Source organism: Engystomops pustulosus, chromosome 1 (assembly GCF_040894005.1).
Source record: "Engystomops pustulosus chromosome 1, aEngPut4.maternal, whole genome shotgun sequence".
Classification (NCBI taxonomy): Eukaryota; Metazoa; Chordata; class Amphibia; order Anura; family Leptodactylidae; genus Engystomops; species Engystomops pustulosus.
In genome coordinates this window covers 268,970,621-268,996,367 of record NC_092411.1, presented here as the reverse complement: position 1 = coordinate 268,996,367, position 25,747 = coordinate 268,970,621, and the positions used below count along the sequence as shown (strand labels likewise).

At 41.9% G+C, this 25,747-nt stretch overlaps 1 protein-coding gene across 4 annotated transcripts in view; it reads right to left on the bottom strand.

Annotated features, from left to right (window-relative positions):
- Window positions 1-25,747, bottom strand: part of SORCS2 (sortilin related VPS10 domain containing receptor 2) — a 661,827-nt gene that overhangs the window by 2,936 nt on the left and 633,144 nt on the right. For all 4 annotated transcript variants that reach the window (XM_072126131.1, XM_072126132.1, XM_072126133.1 and 1 more), the window contains exons 19-26: window positions 24,100-24,286; window positions 17,345-17,478; window positions 17,001-17,124; window positions 13,975-14,087; window positions 9,319-9,444; window positions 4,282-4,381; window positions 3,187-3,289; window positions 2,378-2,535 (exon numbers count right to left, since the gene is read on the bottom strand). In XM_072126131.1, the coding sequence (XP_071982232.1) occupies window positions 2,378-2,535; window positions 3,187-3,289; window positions 4,282-4,381; window positions 9,319-9,444; window positions 13,975-14,087; window positions 17,001-17,124; window positions 17,345-17,478; window positions 24,100-24,286 (1,045 nt within the window). The remainder of the gene's footprint in view (window positions 1-2,377; window positions 2,536-3,186; window positions 3,290-4,281; window positions 4,382-9,318; window positions 9,445-13,974; window positions 14,088-17,000; window positions 17,125-17,344; window positions 17,479-24,099; window positions 24,287-25,747) is intronic.

Here is a 25,747-nt window from a genome sequence, read left to right as displayed (position 1 = left end):
AGCAATTAATCTCATGCCATCAGATAAATCTGATAGATCCGGTGGGCACCGGGGTGGGTTTGAGTCATATGATAGGGCATCATGCACCAGCACGATAGATCTCTGTAGGGGCCATGAGCTCGCTGCTGTTTTTGAGGCTAGTTTCCAGGCGCCATGCACGGTCGTGAGCTAGCTGCACAAGCTGCGGCTAACTCGTCATACTTTAGCCTTCTATTGGGTATGATCAACGTGCAGTGTGCGGCCAGGAGTGTGCCGACTGCCCCCACCGCAAACGATAGGGTAGGTCCTATTCATTTCCACCTTTGCGGCCCGGGAAGTCACTTCCTACGGACATTCACACCTGCCAATGCCAGCCCGGCCGCAAGCAACGGCACACGACCCACTGCCAGTGGTCTGCAAGCTCCACACATTGGTCGGCCACCGCAAGCTCCTCCCTTCCTTCATCTCGGGCTTCTATTTCCTGTTTCACACTTGATACATTTTTGATAATTGAGGCGGAGGTAATTCTCACCATACGGACGGAGGTGCTTCTGAGTTATGCAAAAGTAAAATGATAGGTACGCTTAAAATATTTTGTGCATAATGGGTAACACAATTACAATTTTTCGCTATGTTATTTTTTATTTTTGTATATTTCTTGATATATAGCATGTTGATTTTTTTTTAAAAAAAACTTTTTTTTAGTGGTCCTTTACAAGCAAATAAAATCAAGCCTTGAACTGATGGTTATGTCAAAGATGTGCAAAGCATAAAAAATATTTCGCTGGAGTCACCGATACATTTTTGTTGGCCTCTTACTATTTGCAATTCGTAACAAGAAGTCTATAAATCTCGAGTGTCACAATAACAATTATAGAAAGAGATTATTAAGAGCGGCCTCCAAGATGACATAACGCGAACAAGCGAACACAAGCACAGTGGGGGTCATCTATCAAGTAATCTGCGCAAAAGCCAAAAATTTTAGTTGTTTGTATGGACTGATTGATCCATGCAATTTTTTGGCAGCAGTTTCTCTGAATTAGTCATTTTTTTGTTTCAGGCTGGAAAATTTTAAGACAATTTTAGACAGATTTAGCAAATTACATAAATTTAAAGGGTGTTCTGAGCAAAATTAGCCAGGGGAAGAGGCTACACCAAAAATAAAAGTGTATTTACCTCATCCAATGCTCCCAATATCCTCCGGGATCTGTTTGTTTATAGGGGCACCTCGGCCCCTTTATTTTTTTTGTGCACCCACGCCTCCCCCATCACCCCCCCCTATTTTTGCTAAATCGGACACCTGCTTTAATCAGATTTGTAACAAAACATTGTGAACAATTATCAATTTCAATACCCTTATCTTATGTTTGCTAAGTAACACATGACAAAAATACCAGAAATAAAAAAAAACAATAAAACTAATAAAGAAAGAAAAAACTGTAAATGATAAATGACCCCCAGTGAGCATAAAACACTCATAGCATCAGATAGGGCAACAGAAGAACCTTGAGGACATTGGGCAATGACTATGTGATCTTATGGCTCACAAGACTTTAAAAATCTCACTATATGATCAACTTGAATATAGCAATGAAGAACAATGATCCTTAGGAAAGCGGCGGTGGGGCGGGGAAAGACGGCTGAATCTGGTTTCAGGTTTGGGGACCTGGAAATTGCGGTTTGGGTACGCACATCCCTATTGTTTAGTTATAAGTAAATCTGTATCTGAGGGCTTACTTTTTGCAGGCTAAGCTGACATTTTTTATTGGTGACATTTTGAGGTGGGGTATATTTGGATTTTTGATTTGGATTCCGTATTTGAAAGCGAGATGCCAAAAATTGTAATTAATAGTTTTTTCTTTCTTTTTTTTTTTAGTGCACTGAATAAAAAATATAACAGTTTTATTGTACGAGTTCGTACAAGCCCTGGTATATGTGCAATTCCCAAAATACGGCCAGGAATTTCCAACGTTTAAGCCTCCTCTGAGCCAAGTGGTCATGGAGTGGTGTGAAAGGGGTGCGGGCGTGCACTGGGGTGGCATGGGATGTTTCTGCCCCGCTGCAATTCTCCACTAGTGGCCACTGTGGGAAATTACAGCCACTCACACCCATTTATCATTTATGAAAATCCTCAGTTACTCTCACTACTCCTACTACAGCATCTCTAGGCATGTGTAAAAGTATAAGTCTGGGTTAAGATCACATTAAACAACTGAGACAATATGGGTTTCTCATGTAGAGCAAAATTCGGCACGGTTCTCTAAGGAAGGAGAACGATGGAGCTCACCCCTGAAAAGATCTTAGATCAAGTCTCACTTAAGTTCAGACCTGTATCTTTAAGGTCACCTTAAGATGGGATGATGCTCCCCGGTACATCTTACTACCAGTTGTCCATTACCTCTGGCATGTCCTAGTGTTTGTGTGTCCATGTCATCATCAATGAACTCTTCTCCCTGGATAATATTTTGTGTGTCCTCGCTGTGATTCACAGGACTGGTCATCTCCTGCTCCTTCTCGTTGTGCATCTGAGCATAGACATTCCTGCCTGGCATTTTCCTGTGTCACACATAGAAACAACATTAAAGAATTGGAATCAAACCGGTGGAGTCCAGTACTGACCCCCTACGGAGTTACGTATGGGCCTACGCTCTCCATAATGTAGAACATTGAAAGAACTTCTAGATCTTCTACTTTCTAAGTAATTGTCACAGACTTGAGTATTCACAGGAAACCATTAATGAGGAAAAGGTAACGAGTTGCTTGGATTAATATCTGCCGCTTCTACGCAGTCCAGGGAGACATATGGCTAATGGTTTCCATTGGATAATATTTTTGTACTTTTTGTACAATTCTGGAGCATCTTTTCTCATCATTCTACGTTGTATCCATCCTCATTTGACAAATAAATGTTACTTGTTGCGGGTGCGTCTGACACTATCCAATCAGAGTTGACAATACGCGGTAAAGAGACACACCCCTTTGACAGTTGAAATGACAACACCTAGTTGCCAATTCATTCATTTATGTCTAAAAGTAATAACAATAAGAAAACATGCTCCAGGATTCTTGGAAATAATTAGCAGGAGACACGCCAGCGCCTGAGCCGGACATCTCCTTTAACATCTCCTTTCCATTTCTAATGGACTCAAGCCGATCCTTCTAAGATTTCCCGATAATTCCGTGATACACAAGATGGATGTAACTTGCCTCTTGAATTTATAGAGGATGAAAGCTCCGACCGCTACGAGACAGATGGCGAAGATAATGACTATAGCCCAATACCCTCCTGCTCCTCCAATGGTCCGCGACTCTGCAGGGAAGAGCACATTGTTAAAGATACTGAGCACCAAGGTATCGCAGTACAATGACACATAATAGGGCGCTGTTAGGAGGCAACCTTGATACTAATGATCAATGCTCAGGATAGTTCATCAGCATCAGCTTGAAAAATTGGAGGGTAATCCTTGAAACTTTCATTGATCACCTACTCTGGCGCCATCCACTGTATTGTGGTGGTCCTGGAGTACTGCAGCTCTGTTTCCAGTCAAGTGTTTAGGAGCAAAGCTGTAGCAGACTGGGAGCCATCATACAGATTACCGGAAACATCGGTCATTAGATGAGGGATGAGATATAATGTAGGCAAGTAATTTGGTAATTTCTACAGATCGCAAGACAAAGGAAATTGGAAGTTCCAATTCCCTGACATCGAATGAGATGTTAAAGGAAATCTACCATCAAAATCCATCATAGATCCAGGCACCGTGACTGTGGAAATATTCCTATATTTGTTATCCATGGCCTCCTGCCTTCTAAAATCAACTTTTAAAATCATGCTATTGAGCTATAAGACCTTTTGGCATGCTGTAGCTTCACAGGCTGTTACACTGTCTCTTCCTACCACACATAGACTTCCCCCACATTCTGTTGTAATCTTACACAGTGCTCCTGCACAGTGTAACGGCCTGTGAAGCTACATCAAGAAGAGGCTCTAGTAACACCCCGCAGAGCCCTTATTGCTCATTGGCATATTTTGATAAGTTCATATTAGAAGGAAGAAGGTCATGGACAACAAATATAATAAGATCACCACAGTCACGGGTCCTGGATCAATTAGTAAGTGTCCCTGGTTTATCAGGATGGATTGTGATTTCCTTTAAATATTGATATTGTAATAGATGGGGACATTGTAGAAGTTCTCAGTGTTGATCCAGAATAAGAGGCCAACATTGTCTCAATCACTGCAATAAAATAGAAAAATGAATAAAGAAAATATAGACGCATAGACTTATGTGTAAGAGTTACCTGATTCAGAATCACTTAACGTTACTAAAACCCAAAATCCGCCTCTGAGGAAGAAGGTGATGTTATGTGCATTCAAGGCCTGTTTTATCACGGATGTCCTCTAAAAGAAAGAAAGATATGGATGTCAAGTCCTGGGATAACATCCATTCATTTCTGTGACCTATAACATGTAAAATTGCTTAAAAGGAAATTAAAATAATAATAATGAAATAATATAGAGACATACATAAAAATCCCCCTCTGCGCAGCTAAGCACCCAAAGTTTGGAAATAAAAACCTGAAAACCAGCATAAAAGCCGTGACTAAGTCGAAAGTCCTGGAGTCAGAAATACGACTAATTCCCCCTCTGCACCACTTGGGGCGGGGAAGGGGGCGGTGCCGGGCTGTACAGTGGACCGCCGCTGGGGGCTTGCGCACTATCTATAGCGTGTACCAGATCTAAGCGTAGGCAACAGAAGACAGAACCTGTCGCCGAAATGTGTCAGGCACCGGAGCTTCTTGATATATCTGGTGCAGCCCAAGGGGCCCGGGGCCAGGGGTGTAACTAGGAGAGGCAAGGACCTATAGAAAGCTTTTGAACATGGCCCCCCTCCCTACTTAAAAAAATATACATATTTGATAATCACACATGCGATTTACATTCACACATTTATACACACATAGAAAGCATATACACACATACAGGCCCGTATACAAACTTAAAGCAGATGTACACACACATTATATATATACACACCATACACCATATACACATCACATTTATGTTATATACATATTATGCTGCATAATGTGCAGAATAATATGTACTGTATATTCCGGCGTATAAGACGACCTGGTGTATAAGACGACCCCCCTACTTTCCTGTTTAAAATACAGAGTTTAAGATATATTCGCCGTATAAGACTACCCCTTTTCCAACGCATACAAAACACCGGTAAAAATTTTAAAAAAACAGATTTGAATTTAACATGGTCCTTTTTTTAATGTAAATTCTTATGACATGCAGGTATATAGCAGGAAAATTGTCGCTCATAAACATAAGGCATACAACAACAACATTAGCATCGTCCATTTTACTGTAAATGTTACCATACTGTACCTTAAATTTTTATTTTATTAAATATTCCATGCCGTGTACTCAGAAGCGGGAAAAAAAATCCAAATGCAGTGAAAATGGTGAAAAAACGCATTTGCGCCATTTTCTTGTGGGCTTAGATATTACGTCTTTCACTGAGCACCCCAAATGACAGGTCTACTTTATTCTTTCGGTCGGTACGATTAAGGGGATACCAAATTTGTATAGGTTTTATAATGTTTTCATACATTTACAAAAATGAAAACCTCCTGTACAAAAATAATTTTTTTGATTATGCCAACTTCTGGCGCTAATAACTTTTTTTATACTTTGGTGTACGGAGCTGTGGGTGGTGTCATTTTTTCCGAAATTTGATAATATTTTCAATGATATCATTGTTAGGACTGTACGACCTTTTGATCACTTTTTATAGATATTCACTTTTTATATTTTTCAAAATGGCAAAAAAGTGCCATTTTCGACTTTGGGCGCTATTTTCCGTTACGGGGTTAAACACATTGAAAAACCGTTATCATATTTTGATAGATCGGGCATTTTCGGACGCGTCGATACCTGATGTGTTTATGATTTTTACTGTTTAATTATATTTATGTCAGTTCTAGGGAAAGGGGGGTGATTTGAAATTTTAGGTTTTTTTATTATAATTTTTTTTTTTTTACTTTTTTTTATTTTTATTTATACTAGTTTTCAGATTCCCTAGGGTACTTTAACCCTAGGTTGTCTGATCGATCCTATCATATACTGCCATACTACAGTATGGCAGTATATGGGGATTTTCCTCCTCATTCATTACTATGTGCTATCAGCACATTGTAATGAAGGGGTTAAAACGAAATAGCCTCGGGTCTTCGGAAGACCCGAGGCTACCATGGAGACGGATCGCCGCCCCCGATGACGCCACTGGGAGCGGCGATCCCAGGTAAGATGGCGGCGCCCATGCGCCGCTATCTTTTTGAGGCTGCCGGCAGCTTTGCCGCCAGCCATTGCTGTGAAAATACCCGCGATCGGTGCTAGAATACACGGCGGGCGGTCGGGATTACCGGCGTATAAGACGACCCCAGAGAAGACAAGATTTTTCTGTCTTCAAAAGTCGTCTTATACGCCGGAATATACGGTATATAATAGTGCACATCCTCCATTCTTTAGTCTCAGGTCAGATGCCAGGCCCCCTGACACTGCGGGCCCCATAGCAGCCGCTATGGCTGCTACCAGTGTAGTTACGCCCCTGGCCTGGGCCAACATCAAGTACTGGCACACACATGGGGGATTTATCATACACTATTTATCACCAATGTATGATATAATCCCTGCACCCCCGGAAGACTGTGGTTGCACCACCAGCATTTCTATGCAAAGATCCGATCCTGCGTAGAAGAGCATCTTAAATTGCACCAGTTTCTTATGGGTAGTGCATGGGCAGGGGACAGGAATCACGTTTCTTGAAAGTTCACAATGAATTTTAATTATTTCAGTCCTTGATAAAAATGTCGCCCTTTGACTCAACCTTTGAGCAAACACGAAACTCAAATTCCTATCATTTGAAACTGAAAAAAAAAAAATCAATTATCCCCCATTTTAATTAATTTATTTCTAGATTTTCTATGTTTACCCTTTCAACTTATACGGCATTGTAAAAAAAAAAAAAAAAATACAAAATTAAAAAAAATAAAACGTTAATAAGAACAGCAAGAAAATTACAAATGTATTTTATTCTTCATTCCGAAGTTGATTGATGATTGTATATAAATATTTATGAAAAAAAATTCCTGCTTAATTATTTAACATCTTTAATTAAATTTACAGTCAGACAATGGAAATAAAGATCAGAGGAATGAGGGGAGGGGGGAAGCGCTAATACATCCATTCATCTCTCTGCAGATAAGGAAATGATTACCTGAAACAATATCGCGGCGGCTCTGAATTATTAATGCTTTTAGCGAAGCAAATTATTTTGGCGGCATAGTTATACAATCAAAATATAATTACACTGGGATCGGAAAAAAAATATATATTCATCCCGCTATCGACAACAAGCCTTCAGCAACAAAAGATTGGAACCGGTACAGTCTACAAATGAGGGGGGCGCCGCGTGCACGGATTAATCGTAGGATAAATGGCTCGTGTCACCATTACATTTATCTGTCCGCTATAGGATACGCCAAGGGATACGTAAAATGTAGATTGGAAGAGTGAAAACAAAATTTGGGTGTCTTCTGAGTCCAGCTCTATCCATAGGGTCAAGTATACCATGTGTCAATGGGGCACATTTACTTACCCGGTCCTGTCGCAATCCCGCGGTGCATTGTCCGACGAGGATTCGAGTCCGGCGCGATTCACAAAGATCGTGCGTCCAATTTCCTGCAGGTGTCACTTCCGCGCTGAGGTCCGCTGGCAATCACCTTCTTCTTCCTGGTGTATGTAAGTGCGTGATCTTGCAACACATTTAGTTTTTTAAATTCCGCAGTTTGTCCGAATCTGTCAGGTTGTCTGTTGGCCACGCCCCCCGATTTCTGTCGCGTGCAAGCCGGCGCAGATGTGCCACAATCCGATCGCGCATGCCAAAAACTTTGGGCAATTCAGCGCAAAGCGGAAATATTCGGGAAAATCCGATGGAATCGTGGTCCGTGGACCCTTAGTAAATGTGCCCCAATGTGTGGCTTCTGGTGGGCCAGTCCAACATAGGATAAGTTGAAATTGTGGGAGGTCTTACTATGAGCTTACATAGTGATGTAAGGAGGAGCTCAGCCACCACACGACTTATGTCCTCCTGCTATGGCCACACTTGGGAGGGATGGAAATTGCTGGTTCCAGGGTCATTTGAATTGAATCCCCACTGCAGTAACTTATAGCTGTTACTATGTGCATACAACAGACCCATGACATGAATAACCCCTTTAATCTGAGGAAAAGTGCTGGATTTCTACAAAAACATGGCGATCCTGGAATGGACTATGTCCTCTGACGCTTCCCAAACAAAATGAAGGAAAATATACAACCAAGCGCCCAAAATACTCCCAAGCAAATATTAACAGTATTTTGAATTTGTATCACAGTATTTGGTTATTAAAGGGAACCTGTCAGGAGGATCTGGGAAACTAAACCGGCCACAGCTTCTTATGGACCATTGCTGTGTTAAAAAAAAATATATACTTGAGCCAAAACAAATCAATCTCTGGTACTCCCAGGACCTGCTTGTGGCATCAATGAAGTCATCGTAGTACATCTTTGCTTCATCTTCCGCACACTGGGCGGCCCATGCACAGTGAAGCCAGGGTGTTAGCCCTGATCAGAGGTGATTCAGGGTGATTTGAGACACTAATCCATAAGGACCTGTCGGTGGTTTAGTGTCTCAAACCCCCCTGATAGATTCCATTTAAGGTTGCCATCATCCATAAGAACCAAACCTTTTAGACTTAATCTTCACCCATACAGCACTCCAGGTTTCAGTAGGCCCCTGGGTGACAGCTCCTCAGTGGGCCCCTTTTCAGTGAACCCGTAGCGGCATTAAAAGTCCAGAAACTAAAACAGCCTTATGTAGGCCCCCCAACAGCCCTGGGCCCCCGGAAACTTGCCCAGGTATACCCAGTGCTAGCGCTGGCCCTGGGCTCATTTAAAGTCACAACGTTTGACGTCCCTTTTACTATCCTAACATAACATTCCCGTACTACATGTCTTGCCTTCTTTATGGCGGACAATTCAATTCCCGTGTCCTATTTACTATCTTTCCCTCCTGTTCGCCTCTTGATACACGAAAAACACGAATATGTAGTAGAACGCTGATTCCTATTTGCTCTCTGGTGATTTTAGGCTTTTGGCAGCATAGAAAGAGACAAAGTTAAATTTACAGCCCAGGAGATTTGTCGTAAAAGTGTTCATATAAGAAATTATGATATTCCCCTAAGGTCTGCTGTTGTAGACAGTAGAAGTCTCCAGGACTGTACCTTGTCAGCGGGAACGCTCCTTTTCCTCTTCGGCTGATTTGCAGGTGGTAGTAGGTATAGGTCAGCGGAGGTCGGTAATCCGGGTTTCACCACCGTCACCAGCGTTTGCTCAGGGATATTTGTTTCCTGCAAATATATAAAACTTATGGGTTATTTTTCCATATTTTGGAGACAAGATATATAGCATAAATCAGTATACTAATGGGTGCACACAATAATACTAATATTTTCCATCAAATTCCATCTCGAATCCTTTGTTTCCTTTGCTCTTGGAAAAAGACTTGGGATGAGCTGAACAGTTCAAGTTGGGGTTCGGAAACGCAAACCTGAAAGTTTGGTTTCGAGTTCAGATCTGGGTGCAGAACCCAAATAAACACCCACACGGGCGTGCCCTGCCATTTTCCTAAGGATCTTTGCTCCCTGTGGCATCATCGACGGCATTTAAAGTGCTAACACCCATGATTGGTGGCAGCACGGAATAGGGTCGGGTTAACCAAGTGCTCCACCAGAACTTCTGGCTGAAGTCCGTAAGTTCACCACTAACTGCCCCTTCCCTCTCCATAAACCTCAGTGTAATCGGCCTGGTCTCTTAGCTCCTACTAAGTAGACAGAATTCAGCAGAGATTTCAGAGTGAAAGTCAGTTTTTCGCGGGGTCGAAGGATAATGAAAGGAGCCAAGTAGCGGAGGAAGAAAGACTTTCCTCTGATAAGTACTGTAAATATGACATCATTTCTGATATTCACTTGTTCTTTTGATTAATGCAAGGATTGTTGAAAGGACAGTCAACTTCTAATCTTTTTGGTGAATTTTCCCCACTTTCAAGTCACGTTCCCTTTGCTCTCAGAAGATCCATCCAAGGCCAAGCTGAGGGCATCTCAGATACCAAAGCAGGTGGGCATTTTACAGAAGGGATCTAAGGGAACTAAGAAGAACTCAAAAATTTGTTGTGGGTCCACCCTTGATTCAGTGTGTACAGAACACATGGCACCCATGTCATGGGTCGGAAATATGATATATTATTATTTAGGTTCAACAGGATTTTTGTAATCGTCTAATAATTATTAGACCCTAATGAAGTGTCTCAAAAAACACCTGCAAATGAGGTTGTCTTCTTCTGGACTTTAAGTATGTCTTGTATATGTCCATGCATACACATTAACAATAACCTTTGCTGTGCATGCACTTGTCCTGAATGAGAAAGCGGCATTAAAGGGGTCGTCCACTTACAGCATATATACTGATATGCCGTATATACTCGAGTTTAAGCCGACCCAAGTATAAGGCGAGTCCCCTAATTTTACCACAAAAACCTGGTAAAACCTATATTTTTTGTACTCGAGTATGAGCCGAGTTTGGGTTTTCAGCACATTTTTTTTGTGCTGAAAAACTAGGCTTATACTTGAGTATATATGGTAATTCATATGGTTTGTGTAATGAAAAGTTCTACAATTTTCCAATATACTTCCTGTATCAATTCCACATAGTTTTCTAGATCTCTGCTTGCTGTCATTCTATAGAAAGCTTCTATGATGACTTCCAGTGGATAGAAATCTGTCCATGGTGATGTGATGTCACACAGGTGCATGAGCCATTAGTATTACATGCCTCTGATTACTCTCTGTGATACTGTTTGGGCATCTATGTGACATCACATGACCATGGACAGACCTCTAATCGACTGGAAGTAAACATAGAAGTTTCTATAGAATGACAGCAAGCAGAGATGTAGAAAACCGCAAAGAATGGATACAGAAAGTATATTGGAAAATTGTATAACTTTTCCTTACACAAAACATATCAATTATTTGCTAAATGTGGACAACCCCTTTAAGCCACTGAAGGACTCCTCTGGCATGTTGAGATCCAATTTTCCGATCCTTCTTTCTCTTAATATCTCCCATTGGGTAAGAGTTGGGAGAACATCACCCACATGAGGTGGTTGGCCGATCTGCCAAAGTATTGTTTCAAAAATAGGATATGATATCTGTGTTATAGCCAGCGCTCACTAGCGGATCATATTGTGGGCCATCCTGGTAGACACCATGCAGAATAACACAGGAGACACTGATCCTCTCTATATGTGGAGCCAACTTCCACTTCTGTGGCCAAAAGCCTTAAATTGTAGAAAAATGAAAAGCAATAAAATCACAATCCAAATATATAAGGACCATAAATTGACTTTTAATCAGACATCTGCCTAAGCGAACCCAAAATCTCAGCAAAGCCAAAATGTGGAGCACAATGATGTACAGTCTCCAGGATCCCTCCTGCGGCGGAGATCAGAGCTCTGGCCTGGATCTCGCTCTGTATATCTTCTGACAATAATAGAACACGACCTGGAACTCACATTTTGGAGAGAAGAATCGCACATTTTTTAATCAAATTTCCAAATAAACATTAGTCCAGCCAGTTTTGTGGCGCGGATCTGCCAAGGCTCCAAAATCTGCATATCAATCGTGTCGCTGTGTTGTTTTTGTAGTCTGGGGCACAAAACCAAATAATAAAGTCTCACATAATGAAACTTCCTCATCATCTGTCAATATGCAATCCAGCCCCCTGGAAAGAATATGAAAGCCAGGAAATCTGAGATCTGAGGATTGGGATGGATATTAGTCCTCTCTATGCTGCCATATGATTAGTTTATATTACTGAAAATTAAAAAAAAAGCTCATTCGGACTAAAGGATTTAATTAATAGCGATGTCTCCACAGCCGAACATTGGGGGTCATTTACTAAGGGGCCGATTCGCGTTTTCCCGACGTGTTACCCGAATATTTCTGATTTGCGCCGATTTTCCCTGAATTGCCCCGGGATTTTGGCACACGCGATCGGATTGTGGTGCACTGGCGCTGGCATGCACGCAACAGAAATCGGGCGGGCGTGGCCGAACGAAAACCCGACGGGTTCGGAAAAACCGCCGAATTTTTTTAAAAAAATGGGTCGCGGAGCTTGCACTTACCTTCACTAGGAATAGGCCGGTGAACTTGAGTGCGTTCCGATGCTCTTCAGCGCCTTAATAAATCCCGTCCGGACCCGAATCCACCGCAGAGAACACGCCGCTGGATCGCGAATGGACCGGGTAAGTAAATCTGCCCCATGGAGTCAATATAAAACTTAAAGGGAATGTTTCAGTGCTTTGAGTTGAAGAAAGTGTTAGGTATTAGCCCTGGAGATCTGTGTATTCATATCTTTATGTGTGCAGTTAGTAGCAGCAGGACTGTGAAATCTGATTTACTCCAAGGCTGCAGCTCTGGAAGTGCTGCATGAAAAGGTTCTTCTGCTTGAGAAAGGCTCAGTGGGTATAGTGCCGAAAACGTTGCTGCATGGGTAAATAAATCAAGAATTTTTCAAGAGCTACCTGTTCTCCACAATTAACTTCTTAGAAGCTCCTCCCCTCCGCTCTGGGTGACAGCTGTAGAATCTATCCAGGGGCCTGCTACAACTGTTATTAAAAACAAAGGGGCTGTGTAGAAGTTCAAGGCCAAGAGCTAAGAGCCTTTGAAGTAATGATTCTATAAATACATTTTTCACAGTCCTGCTGCTACTTACAACCCACAACAACACATTTTTCACAGTCCTGCTGCTACTTAAAACCCACAACAACACATTGGGGGAAGATGTAATATTGTTTCAGTCTCTAGACAAGTGCAGTTCTTTTCTGCGCCAGGATAATCCCTGCATCTGGTGCAGTATAAGACCGGCAACTTGTACTTTACACCTCCTATTACTTTCTCTACTTTGCTGGACCACAATATGGACTGCAATTTCAGCGCACGGGCTATTCCCTGATAAGCCACGCCCCATTTTTTTTTAAATAGATCACATGCCCCTGTTATGGACGAGTTGGAAAACTGCCTTAAATAGTCTAAAACCCTCAATAAATGTGGCGGATGGCATTTCAGGTGCAAATTACTCCAGTTTTCTGAAGTAGACAGATTGATACATCTCCCCCATTGGACTGAATAGTGACATAGTGACGCAGGGCCAGGAATTGGGACTATTCAGTCCTCTGCGCCACTTTGGGAGAGTGTGCCGGAGACATATCAAGGGGCCGGAACCTATAGATATATGTAGAGGCTCCAGGACAAGGGGCAGTGCATGTAGGGTCAGCACTTGATACATCTGCCCCATTGTCAGAGATCAGGCAGGAGATCAGACCTATGGAGCCCCCACTGGTTATAAGCAATGGCGGCCCTCAGTAACACCTCTTTTATGTGATGGCTTATTGCTAGGTTTTTGGTACCTGATATTGGTCCTGAAGTCTAATGAATTTATGATCCTTAGCGTAGGCCATTTATATCAGAGAGATCCAACTTTTACTGTCTGAAGGAGCGGCTCTGACTGTACAGGGAACTGCAGCATTATAACATTCACTGACAGCAAGCAGTGATCTATGAGATGGTAAGAACATACAGCACAATGTATATACGAAAGTTGTGTGTATTGTGTTTTCCTTCTGACCTTATTATCTTGACGGTTTTCCCCGTACGGTTACAGACAACTGAGTGAATTCTGGAAGCTCCTCTATTATAAGAGGCCGAAAATAGATTTATTACAGAAAGACCAGAGCACGGAGCCAAAACCTGGAAATGAGGCCTAGTGGTCTGGACCGGATATAACACCATGTCATTGCCTCGGCCTATCTCCCTGTATACCTTTGCGAGGAGTCGGGTTACTATTTGTCCAATGTCTTCCCTCCACTCCGGGATGTTGGGATTATACGTGTCCAGGTGTTTGCTGAATGTGAGAGGAACGACCTGGAATTCATCTGGAAGATATAACATACAGAGGAGCCATCAGTCACTTCACATAATGAGACAATATTCAGGTCAGAGAGAAGCAAAGGCAACGAAGACCAAAAAAAATCGAGATCTCGAGGTCTGTGATGTATGTCAGTTTCATATAGATGATACCTAATGTAAATTTATCAGCTGGGGGGTTTTACAGGTACTTTTAAAAAGGGTGGAAATAGGCAGATTTGCATTAAAATGGGTGTTTTAGCAGCGTTCCCAGCAGGGCCGGATTAAGGGTGGTGGGGGCCCCTGGGCGCAAACTGGTGGGGGCCCTTCCAACAATGATTTTGGAGGTTAGTAGCCTGCCAGCCCCCCTGTAGTATATAGCCTGCCAGCCCCCCTGTAGTATATAGCTTGACAGCCCCCCTGTACTATATAGCCTGACAGCCCCCTGTAGTATATAGCCTGACAGCCCCCTGTAGATTATAGCTGCCAGTCCCCTGTAGAAAATGGCGATCTCCCCCAGCGAAGGCAGCTGTGTCTCACTGACACAGCTGTCATCCTATACCCCTATGTGCATTGCGGGCGGCCACCGGCCACTGCGCATTGTGCACAGAGACACAGAGCTGAGCTAAGTCGCTGACTGTCCGAAACTGGTGGGGGCCCCTTAAAAAGTGAAAGTGGTGGGGGCCCTGTGGCTCGAGCCCCATGAGCCCCTCCTTTAATCTGGCCCTGGTTCCCAGGTATGGGCTAAAACGTTCTATGATAAGGGCATTAAAAGTTTGATTGTGATCCATTATCCAGGATCGGATTGGTAGGGTGCAACTGCTGGGACCGCTCCAGTTGGATTACGAGATTGGACCCTCTGAGATTAAGAGAATGGGGATCCTGGTCTCACTGATTAATGGAGTCGCAGGGAGAGCATAGAGCAATACTGTGGGAGCAGTGGAAATTGCTGAGCACTGCGCTCTGGCATCTCTAGCACAGTGGATAGGAGTGCTAGAGATATCCAAATGAAATTTCCAATTCTTCTTGTGATCAGTGGTGGTCCCAGCAGATCAGATCGACCCCCCACTGATCAGATTGTTACCCCCCCATACTGTGGATAGTTGTTCACAATCAAACTTCGTACAACCTTTTTACTTGTTTTGCATTTCCTTATTATTACTTATTCCTTATAGTTAGACAAGTGGGTGTTACCAGTTGGGGGGGGGGGGGGATGTGTCTACACAGTAATTCTCCGATCACAGCTGATACAATACCATTTGGCTTCATCGTCATCAATTTTCTAGAAGGGCTACACAACAAAGAATTGTACGATAAGACGCTACACATTTCTTACGAGACCCCAAGAGTAGGAATGAGCGGATCCAGTCAGGTTTGGCGAGTTCAGCCGAACCTTCTACAAGAGTTTGGTTCTGGTACCTGAAGCCGAATGCGAACGCTCTGCTAACACCTGTGATCGTTGTTGATATTGATAACGGTTTTAACACTTTAAATTTGCTGTTAGTATTTATAAGGACAAAACCAGTGATAGGTGGGTGTTTTGGCGATGGGTGTAAAAAGCCGGTTGATTGGCAGCTAAGCAGCCTATCAAACAGCCGGGTGATCCAAAACTTCTAGCTGAAGGTTCAGGGACGCCAGGGGACCAGAACATTGTGGTTCTGTTCTGCTCATCACTAGTACAAAGGTTTATGGCCTGAAATAATAGAAGTCCATTAGATTTTGTAAGATCCAAGTGCTTAATGGACCCACATGACATATTTTCTAGCTAAAGCGGATGGTGAATGGCATCGGATGCACAGGTCTCACTCTTCATTCTCCACGATCGGTAAGTACTGACCTGTTAAAAATGGGACATGACCTCTATATGTTATACATACAATATGAATAATTCTACAATAGGGATCACTGTGATGATATATTATCACACATGGTCAGTCATCACAATGGAGAATATACATAACATCCTGATCCTATACATCATTTTTATATACGTGGCCTCCATCTATGGACACAAAAGCAGTATCCACATAGGAAAACATATTGTGAACACATGACAATACTAGTAACCATGGCTACGTTATATGGATGGCAAAAACGGTTTCCATGGTAATAGAATGTTCATATATGACAGAATGTTTAATATTTCATCACATCAAGAATTAACTTCATATCTCAATGTCCTTGTTCGGAGGACATCGGTAGATTTATCCCCTAATACTAAACCTACTGTAGTCATGTGATGAAAAAATATTGCCACCCCAGGCTTAGAATGGCCCAGCAGAAAATGTCTACGTTTTTTAATCAGATTTTTTGATAATTTTAAAATAGTATTTCCCTGTATACAGTATATTCAAAGGAAATCCATCCTGATAAACCAGGGACATTACTCATAGATCCAGGCACCGTGACTGTGGTAATCCTCTTATATTTGTCATCCATAATTCCTTTATTTATATAGGGCACACAGTTTAGACAGCGCTACACAGAGCTTGCCAAATCAGTATGTACTCCTTTCTTCTAAAATCAACTTTTAAAATTATGCTAAGGCGTCAGAAAGGCTCTGGGGGGCATTAGCAGAGTGCTTCTGTGTTGTAGCTTCACAGGCTGTTACACTGTCTTCCCTCCCCCTTGTTCCCTCAGCACTTTCTCCTCCGTCCTAGTGTAATCTCTCACATTGGGAGGAGTGAAGTGCTCCTTGCACAGTGTAACAGCCTGCAATTCATTAGAATAGCTTCATAAGTTGATTAAAATTATGCTAATCAGTTTCTATGAGAAAGCTCCTCTGCTTTATCATATTTGGTTGATTTCCTTCAATAAAAAGTATAATATCCAGAAAGGTTTAAATTGCAGGTTTATGTCACACAAAGATTACCCCCCCCCCCTCCATTTGACCGTCTAGGATGGAAAATACTTCTATAATTATGATAATAAAGGCTTCTCACTGAACACTCTGACGACTTTGGAGTCTTGTAACATGGAGTTCCAGTATACGACCTGTACCGTCACCCGGAACTCTCCGGCCTCGCCAAACCTGGTCAAGAGGTAACTGTCCAACGTCAGGAACGGCTAAAAATAAAGCATAAAAATCAAAAAAAGACAAATAATTACAAAAATATTAACCCCCCTCACTTTAAAACTGTAACAGAATTTATTTTTACTATTTTATTTTTTCTACATTACAAGACAAAGCCGTCACTGTTCAATGAACATGCAGCACGCGTCTCCCAGCGATGACCTTCAGGATCAATCTGTGTTACAATACTGCGACACAAGTAGAAGCTGGTACCTGCGGGTTATTTCCGATCCACCAGTAGTAGACGGACAGGTTGGCGTTGCTTGGCTGTATAACCGCTGACAAATTCACTTCTTGGTTTCTGCCAACGACTGGCACTACTTCAAGATGTAAAGCCTGGAGAGGAGCTGAGAAGCAAATCACAATTTTTATTACAGCCTAGTAATGGAACATTACAAAATATCTGATAAAGAAGTCAGTGTAGTATCTAATCTGTATCTAATCTGCACTGGAACATTGCAATCATAATCTGCATGTAATCTATAGACATCTGGACAGATAAGAATCTATAGAACAGGTCATCAATATCAGACTGAAGGGAATCCGATGCCCAAAGATTTACTGTTGTCCATTAATAAACAGAGAATGTAGAAGGAAGTGGACAGCGCTGTTCATAGTGTAATGGCCAGACCAGGTTACTGCAGATTAGATTTGCTTAGGACCTAAACTGCAGTGACTCAACCAGTTCAATCCGCTGTAATGGGGACACTGGATTTAAGGACAACAGAATGGACAGCCCCAACAGCCTTGCCTACTTGCCTCTGCGTATCCTATGCGGTTCAGGACAACCACAAAGACAATCCCACCCTGCGCCACAGTGCAGGCACGACACAAGGCAAACAAACAGATAAACACAATAAGCAGTGGTAAACCGTCTGGGTCACAACTGAGATAGAATATATGGTAAAGAGTCAAATACACCAAAGAATAGTCACAGAACAAACCAAGAATCAGGTAACCAGGAATACAGAAGTAGCAAACAATTGCAGTGTGGATAATAGAGCAGGCAAAAATGTCATTTTGTAAAGGCTCATGTGGGCCCCCCTGGTAACTCTGGGCCCCGGCACTTGCCCGGGTATGCCCAGTGCCGGCTCCAGCCCTATTTGTAGCATTTGTTGTTGGGTAGAGGAAATCTTCAGATTTTCCCTTTATTTGAATGCTAACATTTCAATAAACTTTGCATAAATTAAAAAAAACTCAATCTCATCAGTCTCATTGTCTCATTGACTTGTTATCAGGCTCTTCCCCTCCTCCCACCTGCTGATTTTCATTCAGAAATACTTGCAGAACTCACTCATTTTTAAGATTACGCAAAAGTCTATGGAGAGGGGAGAAAGAGAACAAGCTGAGACAAATTCTACAGGAGCTATAGTAAGCTTCTATTTCACCCTAAAGGTTTTACCTCTTTATAATGTCCCATCCTACATGCCGATGTATAAAATAAATCAGTGCAGGGTTTTATAAGTGTTCAGGGTAAATACTACACAATGCTGCATAATATTTGATGGCCACTTTACTACTTGGATAGGCTAATCCAATGTTGGATTGGGGAATATCAGTTTTCTTTCTTCTTATCTCTTGATTTTATTTGACTTCCATTATGAATGAAATATGAAAATCCTCTAATCTCTCCAAGATTTATACAGTGCGTGTCCAGCCTTCCCCAGGTCCAGGCGGGGCTCATTAATGTGGTCTGGGATGATTCTGCATGTTCCAGCATTCAGCTACACTTAACTTAAACATTCCAAGAGCCGCAAGTGATTAAGAGCATCCAGTGATGTCATTGTAAGAGCGAAATCTATTATCATTTATCACAAACTCTTTCCATACGCTTTGTATGACCCTAGGAGACCAAAAAAATGGGTTAAAAGCAGTGATACTTACCTTACTGATCCCCCGATTTTGTATCGTATTAAACAGATTCTCTTCGCCACTACTTCCAGGTCCAACATGGCGCATAAGAAATGGCGGTCATCACTCATCGGCTGAACGGTCATTTTTTTGTATGTCAAGAGGAACCAGATATGGGTTTTTTTTAAACTAAATTGTTTCTAAAAAAAGTTATACTGATGATACAGCTGTGTAAGTGCTCTTTTTAAATACAGCACCCCTACAGGGAAAATAAAGAATTACATGGTCCCCAATTCAATCATTAGGGTTCTTGTATATGAACTGTATTGAATAGACTCCTTGGTCCTCCCAATCTGATTCTTGTAGTTAGGTAATAGATGTGGCCCTTATGATCTGGCGTGGCCTTAGTTTCATTGGATTGTAATGTTGTGATGTGCAGGAATGGCACCACTAGTGCTAACAGACAGTAGTGGATTATAATATAGTTGGTTTGGGGCGGGTATCCAGGGCCCAAGCCTATTAGGGGGCCTATGGACACCCAAACCACCCACCAAATGTTATACTAAGAAGGAACTTTCACCCATGAAATCCTTGTACATCTGTTCCTGCTCAATAAACATGTAAACAAGAACCATTTCAGGACCTTTGAAGGTCCTTCACAGTTTGAAGGCAGGCAGAAGAGACACATCCTTCATTACCCAGAAGCTGATTCTAGTACCAGATGTAGGAGGTGATTCCAGACTTGTAGGGGCTATAATATTCATACAGCCCAGGGCCTATGGCAGTCTTAATCCTCCCCCGCTCACAGAGGCAGGAGTGCTGGAGGTTCATGATGTAGTCTCCAGGGCTGAGGTGGCTCTGGCAGAACTGGTTTCTCACTCAGACCCATTGCAGGGAGGACTGCCGTCACAGTACTGATCCAACTACTACTATCTGTGCTACTAGGCTCCTTGTTGTCAGAATCTAACAGTCTGGCCAAGACTAGCAGAATAGTATGGCCGCCTACTGCTGTCCAGAGGAGTAACTAGACAGGATACAGAAGTTTCACCAAGGCCCTGGAGCCTTGGGGTGAATTAGCAGCAAATTGTCCATCAGAGTTTACATGCAGAAAATTTCTAATACCATACTTGGGAATGGAGAAACGCTTCTCAAAATTTTCATTAGAAGTGGCTTTACCATAGATATACTGCCCGACTGGGTACATATTGTGGGGAGCTAGCCTTAGGGGGTTCTACAAGTTCTCTCCTCCGTACAAAGGACCAGTACTAAAAACAATGCATTATAGATGGGGGCTGATACAGATTTTGTAATGAAGCTCAGAGGTGACAAATTACACTTCTGCGTCTGTACACTAGTTATGAAAATATCACCAGGACATAATCAGACCAGCAGGGATAACATTGCTACAACAATGTTAAAGCTCAGTACGGTAATGGTGATGTCCTGCATAATCTATCCAGGCTTCTAATTTTATATTACTGTATTAGGATAGATTACTCCGAGCCAACAATGAAAGGCCAACAAAAAATATGGAATATTACTGTTAACTAATCCCTAGAGATGTTATGAGACCACCAGGGATAACATCGCTACAACAATGTTAAAGCTCAGTACGGCAATTGTGATGTTCTGTGCAATCTATTCAGGCTTCTAATTTTATATTACTATATATCCCACTGTATCAGGTTAGATTACTCCGAGCCAACAATGAAAGGCCAACAAAAAATATGGAATATTACTGTAAACTAATCTCTAGAGTTGTTATTAGACCACCAGGGATAACATCGCTACAACAATGTTAAGGCTCAGTAGAGTAATGGTGGTGTCCTGTGCAATCTATCCAGAATTCTGTAATAACATAGCACTTTATATTACTGTATATCCCACTGTATTAGGATGGATCACTTCGAGCCTAGCAATGAAAGACAATAATCTCACTATCACGGCATCGCCCCAAAATAAAAAAAATGCAATTAAAATTGGTCACGAGCCGAAATATTTATTGAAGAATGTATTAGCATATGCTTTGATTTAATGTCCTTATGTGAGCCGCCTCGGATTAAATAACGGAGATGTTATTTGCTGGCAAAACTCGGATGCGAAGCAGCCAAAAAAAGATACGCACTCCCAATGATTTGGCCGCTTGCAGAATCTATTCGCCGGATTACTCAGGCGCTGTGAAGATGCTGATGATATTTTACATCCACATTGAGAATCATCTCATTTAAATATCTTCCTGTAACTTTGGGCTCCGGTAGACTCCTTGGGATTAAGCGTTAGCGCCATTTGTAAACACATATTTTGGGGTTGTTAAGCTCTATGGGGATTCATTTCTGCTGCTTTTAATAACCTCTATTAGACTCTGATTTTATAGTAGGGGGGAGGCAGAGATAAGATTTGACGTGGCGGTCTACCGGGGGACATGCAAATAATCTGCAGAAAATATTTTCCTGCTATTGGACTGGATAATTTCCTCGGGGTATCACAAAATATTATGTTTGTCTAGATAAAAAATTGTGATTTTATTTAGATTTTTCCTGCACAGAGGAAGATGAGAGTCAATGCTTTCTGTGTCCCGGTAAAATTGCCGTCATTTTCCATTGCGGGAAGAGTTTGGGCTTATTGTCGAAGAGTTTTACTCCAACTAACAAATGACTGATTCATGTATAAGAATCTTCCTGCGCTTGTCTGGCTCTTTATATCCCCAAATGGGAAGTAATTTATTGTTAGCACATTGCTGTCTAGTAAAAGATTTAAAGGGATTGTCTGCTTGTAGCACCTGAGCAGCAGCTGTAATCTTAAGAAACGTATATTGTTGGGTACAATTTCTCTCACAACACCAGGGAGACAACTACCGTATTTTTCAGACTATAAGGCGCACAAAAAAAATCCTTTGATTTTCTCAGAAATCAAAGGTGCGCCTTATAGTCCAGTGCGCCTTATATATGACCCATACTTACAGACAACAGCTGCCATGAACTGTGCACAGGTCTGCCACCTGCTGGTCATTCTTCCTTATAATCAGGTGCGCCTAATAATCCGGTGCGCCTTATATATGAAACTAGATGTTTTAGCAGGCATTTATTGATGGTGCGCCATATACTCCGGTGCGCCTTATCATCAGAAAAATATTGTATCTTAAAAGGATAAAACCTTTAAAAGGATATTCTGGTTGGATCTAAGTATCCTCTATGCACAGGTTAGGTGAGGATCTGCTCATTAGTGGGTGTCTGACTACTCGGACCCCTATTGATCACCTTGCACCCCTAAATGAATGCTTTGACTTGTTGTGGGTGCACAACAACATCATATCCTTCTATGGGATTGACGGAGACAGTGAAGTAGAGTACAGTACTAGGTTATAGCCAGTGTCGGACTGGCCCACCAGAGCATCAGTGAATCCTCTGGTGAACCGCAGGTTTCTAACACTTTATAATGAGCCTGATAGATCTCTATTTGGAAGTGAGTGGAGTTATCATTTGATATTATAGATCTATTTCATATAGGATGTTTCCAAATATTGTTGTTGATGATACATCACATCCTACATTAAACATTAATTTTTTATGGTATTTTATGGTTGAAGGTTGGATCCTCAAGATTACCACTTCTGCTAGGCCCAACATATGCCACGCAGCATTTCCACAGCTCCACATGTGTGACCAGCTGCTTCATATATTCAGGGGATTCCTGGTAATCTGTAGGGTTACAAGTAGTCAGACCCCAACCAATCAGCAAGTTGTCTCCTTCACATCCGCACCCCACATGAGGTACTTATCCTGCCTCATACTGATAATATTGTAAAGTGTATAAGAAGAGGTTTTTGATATAAGACGATCCTTCAAAGGTTACTTTATGATTTTAACCTTGAACCCCCATAGAATGAATTGACTGGTTGTTAATTATATATGACAATCCTTTTAATCATTAAATTACAATTTCCACTTTGTACCCCCAAAGAGTGGTCTGGCTGTATGCATTCACAGCCAAGTAATTTACTTCTATGTGAATGATGGAAAGAGCATTTCTACAGCTCCGCATTAGCTACAAACTGTTCCATTTATTCTGCTGTGCAGGGGGTCTATGGGTCCCATCACCAATAAGCTAGTTATCCCCTATCTACAGCCTCTATCAGCTGCCCAATCTGCCTTACAGAGAAGGAGGTATATACCAAATGTATGCCATATGCCAAAGTGGGTTGTATGTGTAAGCGGTTAATGCTATAATACAATCCCTTTAATGATTCTTTACTATAAACATATATACATAGAATCACAAGTTCCCCATGGTGCACCCGCTCAGCCTCTGCTCTCTTAGTCTCATATAAGTGAATAACAGGAGCCACCAATTTTCATGATCACTTGGGGCCCCATTGATAAAACCCTGGTGGTCAGATATTTATCCTCAATCATGAAAAGGTGAAAATGGAGACATGGCAATGACACCTAACCCTGTATGCCCTGGTGATGTGCTTCAGAGCTTCCTGCACAATGCAGGGGGTCATTTATTATGGCCATAATAAAAATTCTGCAAGAGTTTTCCCTTTCCCCCATAGGTACATGTGTTTCAAGTCTAACAAATCCAATAATCTGAGCCTTAAAGCCATAAATCCATAAATTACCCTTGGGGATATTTCTATAATTATTCAGAACACTATATATAATTATAATAAATGACCGTACTAATACAGAATATATAGAGTCTAACAATCTACCATATCACAGATCCAATAACCTGCATTTTATCCGCATAATTATATACATTAAGCTTCATTTTCTAGAGGTATTTATATAATTACCTGTGATATTATATATAATTACCATAAACAGTCACATTAAGGTAATGTATTCTGATATATAATAATCTTCACCTTTCACAGTATTTCACAGCTTGCACCTACGTAAAGTGTTAATTAACCTTGCGTCTACCTTTCATTACGTCTATTGTGCTAATTTCCTCCATTCACAGCCAGAGTTGCAGGCAACATCTGGTAACGTGCGCTAATTTGGTGTTATCCAAGCTGATAACTTAGCTCTGACTGTGTCAGTGTTATTTCAGTTGCAGCTTTGGATGTGATTAGAGAATATTTATGTTTAATAATCTGTGGCGTCACTTACTGATGACCTGCACGTAGATGATGGCTTCATCGTGCCCAGCAACGTTCTCAGCCTTGACGGATACCCTGTATATTCCGGGAGTCTCATAGCGGTGGCGGATGGGTTCACCCATCAATGTAAGGTTCACGTAAATGGCCTTGAATCCGTCTCCCAAATCCACTTGGTATTTAGTGTTTAAAATATCTCCCTGTAGAACAAATACAAAATTACATTAAATATGATTTAGGTTACGGCTACATAGAGATGCAGAAAAAAGGGGAAAGAAGTAAAGACATTGCTTTTTAAGTTGAATCACCAAACCATAGGTGCGGGCATGTACAATACTTCAACATCTGACAAGAAAATCATACACGTGACAGGCGGGTCACATTGAAAGCATAACTAAAACTATGGAGCATTTTTTGTTTCTTTCTTCTCCTGCAGTGAGCAGTGCTTCTGAAAGCAGATAGATAAGGAGAGGAGGCTAAAGAAACTACTTACATACCTACAGCAAATTAAAACCTGATCATTCTGCTGTGCAAGGAGATAAGACTATCCAGTGACTGTCCGTAAAGTTTGTTGCCCAAAGCTAGTTTGATCCGACAACCTCACTTTGTGCGCTCGCAGAATTTACGGGATCAAATTTAGAAGCAAGTCAGTAATTCTAGGTTAGTTCCGAAAACTTCTCTTGAGATACTTTAAGTCCCACAACTGCACAATAGTTTAAGTCTATCCTGCAACTCTTTGGGGGTCATTTACGAAGGGCCCGAATCGCGTTTTTATGGCAGGTTACCCGAATGTTTCCGTTTTGCGGTGATTTTCCCTGAATTGCCCCGGATTTTTGTGCGCCGGTGTGCACGCGACGGAAATGGGGGGGTGGTTGAATGAAAACCCGACAGATTCGGAAAAACAGCAGCATTTAAAAAAAAGAAGTGTTGCTGGACACGCGCTTACCTGCACCCAGCAACAGATCATGAACTCCGACGGACCTCGGCGGACTTCAGCGCAGCAGCGACACCTGGTGGACGTCGGAGGAACTACCTTGGTGAATCCCGAATCCACCGAAGAGAACACGGCCGCTGGATTGCGAATGGACCGGGTAAGTAAATCTGCCCCTTTGTCTTGAGAGGTGTGCAGTCTTGGCTTTACCTTGTTAAAGTTGTAAGTGGACCAGAAATCCAGTACTTTTTTGTGTCTGGAGGTCATGTTGTAGCCCCTATAAGTCACAACCCATTGACAACCATCAGGCGCAATGTCACAAGGCGACACATGAAGTCTGCAATGTGATATCTAATGATTGTCAATAATGATGCAATGTAACCTGCGACCTTATGCCCCACTGTCGGATCTTAGGTTGTAGGTATCATGCGGACCACATGTAACATGTCTGCCTTTTGTAGTTTCCTACTCCCAAACCACAGCCCTTTAACAGCAAGTCACACAAATATTTTCCTTCCCGTCTATACTAATTTACTCCGGCCATTTTCAGAAGTGTATAAAACTTTATACATTTACTTTGGCAGGGAAGCAATGTTTTTCCTGGGAAGCGAGTGGTTTGTTGCATAGTTTGCGCTGGATGAGACAACTTCCTACTATAATATTTTAATGACATGGGTTTTCGGAGAACGTGACAGAGTCTGACCTACTCATGTCTTGGTACCAATTCACA